This window comes from Schistocerca nitens, chromosome 6 (genome assembly GCF_023898315.1).
Source record: "Schistocerca nitens isolate TAMUIC-IGC-003100 chromosome 6, iqSchNite1.1, whole genome shotgun sequence".
Taxonomy (NCBI): Eukaryota; Metazoa; Arthropoda; class Insecta; order Orthoptera; family Acrididae; genus Schistocerca; species Schistocerca nitens.
Window position 1 is genome coordinate 698,657,722 of NC_064619.1, and position 6,000 is coordinate 698,663,721.

The window sequence follows — 6,000 nt, forward strand, 5'->3', positions numbered from 1 at the left end:
GTCACGATGAGAACCACAGAAATGATAGCTCATAGAGAGGCTTACAAACAGCCGTTCTTCCCACGAATTAGTCGGTAATGGTACAGAGAGAGAGAGAGAGAGAGAGAGAAAGTGGTATTGGTGCCAGAACTACCCTGCGGCACACATCATAAAATGGCTGGGTGGAATGCTGATGTAGGTGCTACAGAGCGGAGTCTAATAATCATATTATGTGCATACATACAGAGAGTGCACAAAAATATTGAAACAGCACAAAGACAACTCATTACTACACTTAATTTGGTATAGGAAAAACGTTCACGTTCAAGACAGATTCCAGTCATCTCGGAATGGATAAATACAGGTTCCTGTATGGTTTTCAAAGGAACCTTGTATCATTCTTCCTGAAAAATAGTGGCAACTTCAGGTAATGATGATGGAGGTGGACAGCGATCACCCACTCTTTTATACAAAGCAGTTCCCAAAGTCTCGATAATACTGAGATCTGGTGAGTGTGATGATCACGGAACTAGTCCTGGACGATGCTAGCTGTAGGGACCGTCTTGCCTTGGTAAACAGCATCACTACTGGGGAACAAACACTGTACCATGGGATGGACGCGATCAGCCAAAATTGTCACATGATCTTTAACAGGATTGCGACCTTGCAGAGTAGCTATGGGACCCATGGAATACCATGATATGGTTATCCAAATCATCACCGAACCCTACCGTGTTTCACTCTTTGGACGTAAACATAGCTAGAAGCTGGAAACAAGACTCACCCTCCGAATCACATTTTCCTATTGCTCCATACTTCAGGTTTATGGTTTGGGCAACACGTTTTCCTGTTACGGGCATTTGCAACACTGACGTTCACCTCTGTAGTGACTTTTGCAGCTGTAGTCCTCTCATTTTACGTCACAACCCTCTTCATCAACCGTCCGTCACGATCAGTCAACATGCACTTTCGTCCACGTTGCGACATGGCGGATGATGTTTTCCAGCTTCCACTTTATGCTGTATAAATATTCGATACGCTTCTTCTTGAAACAACAAACACTTCTGCGACCTTGGTTACTGAAGCATCCACCGTACAAGCACTAACAATTTCTCCACGTTCTAAGTCATTCAGGTCCGGCGTAATGCACTCACGACTACACAGAACACTGTTTCGACCACACCTGACACTTGCAACGTATTGGGGACATTGCACAGATGCCATTCGTGGCCAACTACAACAGCACAACCTGCGGATTTGCCTAGCATCTGCATTTGTGTTCGAGCATGCATTTCTCGCGGTGTTTTCATACACTCCTGGAAATGGAAAAAAGAACACATTGACACCGGTGTGTCAGACCCACCATACTTGCTCCGGACACTGCGAGAGGGCTGTACAAGCAATGATCACACGCACGGCACAGCGGACACACCAGGAACCGCGGTGTTGGCCGTCGAATGGCGCTAGCTGCGCAGCATTTGTGCACCGCCGCCGTCAGTGTCAGCCAGTTTGCCGTGGCATACGGAGCTCCATCGCAGTCTTTAACACTGGTAGCATGCCGCGACAGCGTGGACGTGAACCGTATGTGCAGTTGACGGACTTTGAGCGAGGGCGTATAGTGGGCATGCGGGAGGCCGGGTGGACGTACCGCCGAATTGCTCAACACGTGGGGCGTGAGGTCTCCACAGTACATCGATGTTGTCGCCAGTGGTCGGCGGAGGGTGCACGTGCCCGTCGACCTGGGACCGGACCGCAGCGACGCACGGATGCACGCCAAGACGGTAGGATCCTACGCAGTGCCGTAGGGGACCGCACCGCCACTTCCCAGCAAATTAGGGACACTGTTGCTCCTGGGGTATCGGCGAGGACCATTCGCAACCGTCTCCATGAAGCTGGGCTACGGTCCCTCACACCGTTAGGCCGTCTTCCGCTCACGCCCCAACATCGTGCAGCCCGCCTCCAGTGGTGTCGCGACAGGCGTGAATGGAGGGACGAATGGAGACGTGTCGTCTTCAGCGATGAGAGACGCTTCTGCCTTGGTGCCAATGATGGTCGTATGCGTGTTTGGCGCCGTGCAGGTGAGCGCCACAATCAGGACTGCATACGACCGAGGCACACAGGGCCAACACCCGGCATCATGGTGTGGGGAGCGATCTCCTACACTGGCCGTACACCACTGGTGATCGTCGAGGGGACACTGAATAGTGCACGGTACATCGAAACCGTCATCGAACCCATCGTTCTACCATTCCTAGACCGGCAAGGGAACTTGCTGTTCCAACAGGACAATGCAGGTCCGCATGTACCTGTGCCACTCAACGTGCTCTAGAAGGTGTAAGTCAACTACCCTGGCCAGTAAGATCTCCGGATCTGTCCCCCATTGAGCATGTTTGGGACTGGATGAAGCGTCGTCTCACGCGGTCTGCACGTCCAGCACGAACGCTGGTCCAACTGAGGCGCCAGGTGGAAATGGCATGGCAAGCCGTTCCACAGGACTACATCCAGCATCTCTACGATCGTCTCCATGGGAGAATAGCAGCCTGCATTGCTGCGAAAGGTGGATATACACTGTACTAGTGCCGACATTGTGCATGTTCTGTTGCCTGTGTCTATGTGCCTGTGGTTCTGTCAGTGTGATCATGTGATGTATCTGACCCCAGGAATGTGTCAATAAAGTTTCCCCTTCCTGGGACAATGAATTCACGGTGTTCTTATTTCAATTTCCAGGAGTGTATTTATGTCCAACCCCTGTAGGTACAGTGCTTAAAGTGCAGCACGATTCAGACAATATAACGGATAGGGAGGCGTGTTCAGTTGGCTCCGTGTGAAGAACACTCACCATGAAAAACAGCTATCAGAATTTGAGTGCTGATCCGATATATTGATTTATGGTATCGCAAACAAAACAGTAAACCATATATCTCGTCGAGAATAAATCAGTTTCTCCTTCACTCTACCTCATATCTTCATGCAAGCTACACCATACACATGCTGTACCCAGTCATGATTGCCCAATAACTTTATTTTTATTCGCGTGCTTCTTTCACGGCTTTGAAATACTCGCGGACAGGAGAGCAGTTTGACGAGTGGTCGTCAAACTGCGGCCCACGGGCCGCCTATGGCCCAGATCAAGTATTCTTGCGGCCCACGGTTCTCAGCGGCATTTTATAACAACACGCATTCAGCAACTAACAGCCGAATCCAAAAATGTCAACTAACGTTAAGAGGTGTAAGAAATGTTCAGTTGTGTTGAAATCCTAAGGGACTAAGCTGATGAGGCCATCGGTCCCTAGACTTACACACTACTTTGGCTAACTTCAACTTACGCTAAGAAAAACACACACACCAATGCCGGAGGGAGGACTCGAACCTCCGACTGGAGGGGTCGCGCAATCCGTGACATAGCGCCCAAGACAGCGCGGATACTCCGTGGGGCTAAGAGGTGTAGTTTTGCTAGCAGTAACAAAGAAAAGTACTTACGGGAGGTGGTATTTTAAGATAATTACATAATTTGAATTGATGTTGATGGATTCGGTCGTGAACAAAGATAGTTGGCAGCTTACATTAAGGTCAGAGAGGTAAGCAGCGCACCCACTGGAAAGTTAGAACAGGGTTCATCAACCTTTCTTACCTACCGCCCTGTTAGCAGCAAAGGCAAAGGTTTCTAACGCCCACCGGTTTATGAAGTAGTAAAATAACTTTACTTTGTAAAAGTAGAACTTGCAGAACAATAACAATAATTACTTACAATTACAACCGACAGTCACACATGCAAGTGAAGAACTCTCATTGAATCGAAAATTAAATCTCCATGAAATTAAGAAAGTAGAGAGAAAGTTTAGTATAAAAATTCTGGGGCCACGATACACACAAGATAGATACAGACTGCCAACCATCGAGGCAAGAGAAAAAAAGTATCAAACAACGTAACTGACGTCAGAAAGAGACGAATGAAGTTCTATGGACACTTAGACAGATTACCTGGAAACAGACTGACTAAACGTCTATTGGACTATGTGACATCACTTAAAGCTTCAATACCTTGGGTAACTGAAGTTAAGAAGGTTTTGACAAAAGCAAAAACTGAGAAAACAAACTCATAAGAGAGGGATGCATTCAAAAGCAAAATTGACAAGTGGAACTTTACACCTTGACACGAAACCAAAACCATACCGACCCAAGTGGACCAAAGCAAGAAAGAAGGCCTTCGGGGAGAAACTGAAGAAATATTGAGAAAATAAGAAGAATCTTAAGAAAGACTGAAAATGGCCTACTTATCGTTCTTCAACGGGGCCATTCGCTAATAATAATAATAATATTACTTAGCATAGACTTTATGCCGAAATGTCTTGGAAATCTAATGAAAACGTTTTGAGAACCCCACCTTCTATTGCCGACCGTCACGGATCACAGCTGGAACGCCCATTAGTCGGACCTTAGGGTTAGAGGATATGAGAAACGGAATGTTTCGTTATACGTCTTCCAGTACTGACAAGACACGAGAGTGCGCGACTCGTGCCGATCAGCTGGTATGGTATGAACTTTGACACGGAAGTAAGATCGATTCGTAAATGGTCATTTTAAAATGCGGTATTTATTTGTAGCAAGTAACATTAAATTAATTAAGGCTGTGGTAGTGCAACAAAATGAGCAGAAGAAAACTGGCATAAAACATAATGAACATCGTGTTTTTTGTGGCATAGTGCATTTAAACGTAAGCACAGTCTCTGTTATTAATCAATTAATCATCCGCTCACGCAGACAACATAACAACATTTCGCTGGGCAAGTGGAGTGTCACAAATTTGGGGGTCGATAAGGGTGCAGCAACCTGAAACAGAGAGCAGTTGACCCGAAGTGTTCCGAATGGTGCTGACTGTTAATAATCAGTACTTGGGGATGCCGGCTGACAAGTACCGCAACCTTACTACACGTAGTCTTTTGGCGGCTCATAACATACAAATTTATGTAGCTTAGCAATTACTGAGATCAATACATGTGCGGCCCGAGGTACCTCCGCACATTGGTCCACATTGGCTCTTGAGCGAGAAGGTTGGAGGACCACTGAACTGAAGTAACATGATCTGCTTAGAACGTTATACGCAGCAAAGCACAGCGGATTCAACTGGCGTCCTACCTGCGGCCGTTTGCCACCGAGCCGTCCTTGGGCTGGTTCCCCTGCTGGTGCTCCATTGTAACAGGCAGTGAGCTACTTTCACAGGTGAGTGCCGAGTGCTGACTGGGATATCGACTGCTGCCGTCAGATAACTTGGCCGTCACGTGGGGGCGTGTCAGGCTCTTATCGCGGAGAGTGTAACAGCTGATGACTAAACACGACGCGGTCTTGCAGACCTCGGACCTCGTAACGTGCACAGTCGGCATTTAGGAAATGCCTTCGCCAGCCCAAGAAGTTTCAGACGCAACGGACACGTGTTTCTCAGCCGTTGGCAGAGCTACTCTCAGGCAACGAGAAAAGCGAGTCAGCATGACGGGACAGAAGAGAACAGCTTTGGGCGCACGCGTCTGTGGGCGTGATTCAGCACGTTACACGGGAATTCCGGAGAAGTCACGTGTGCGAAATGTGTTGCTTCTCCCTCCTGCCTGAACACAAGAATTGCAGTATAACAGTTAACTTTTCATCACCCTCTGTATAGCCACGGCAAATGCGGGAAATTGCAATCATTGCCTCACAGTTAGCGTCGACTAAATGACGTATAGTACTGGTACTGTAATAATTTTGATCATTGTGTCGGATTGTTTTTTGTGGTCTTCAGCCTCAAGGCTGTTTGGTGCGACTCTCCACGCTGCTCTATCATGTGCAAACCTCCTCACTTCATAACTAAAGCAGCCTACATCCATCTGAAGCTGCTTACCACGAAAGGTGTTCATAAGTAATTATAACGATATGTTTACGTAATGTGTATACATAAACATACAGTTATAAATGTCCCCGTTCGTAGTCGCTAATTATAACAATATGTTTCCTTTTGTGCTGTAACATATAGCTATAATCAGCGGTGGT

At 47.3% G+C, this 6,000-nt stretch overlaps 1 protein-coding gene across 1 annotated transcript in view; it reads right to left on the reverse strand.

Annotated features, from left to right (window-relative positions):
• The window catches only part of LOC126263635 (1-acylglycerol-3-phosphate O-acyltransferase ABHD5-like), a 284,682-nt gene extending 279,382 nt beyond the window's left edge, over window positions 1-5,300 (reverse strand). The window contains exon 1 of the mRNA XM_049960728.1: window positions 5,116-5,300. Coding sequence (XP_049816685.1) covers window positions 5,116-5,171 — 56 coding nt within the window. The 5' untranslated portion in view covers window positions 5,172-5,300. The remainder of the gene's footprint in view (window positions 1-5,115) is intronic.
• Between the last annotated feature and the right edge of the window lie 700 nt (window positions 5,301-6,000).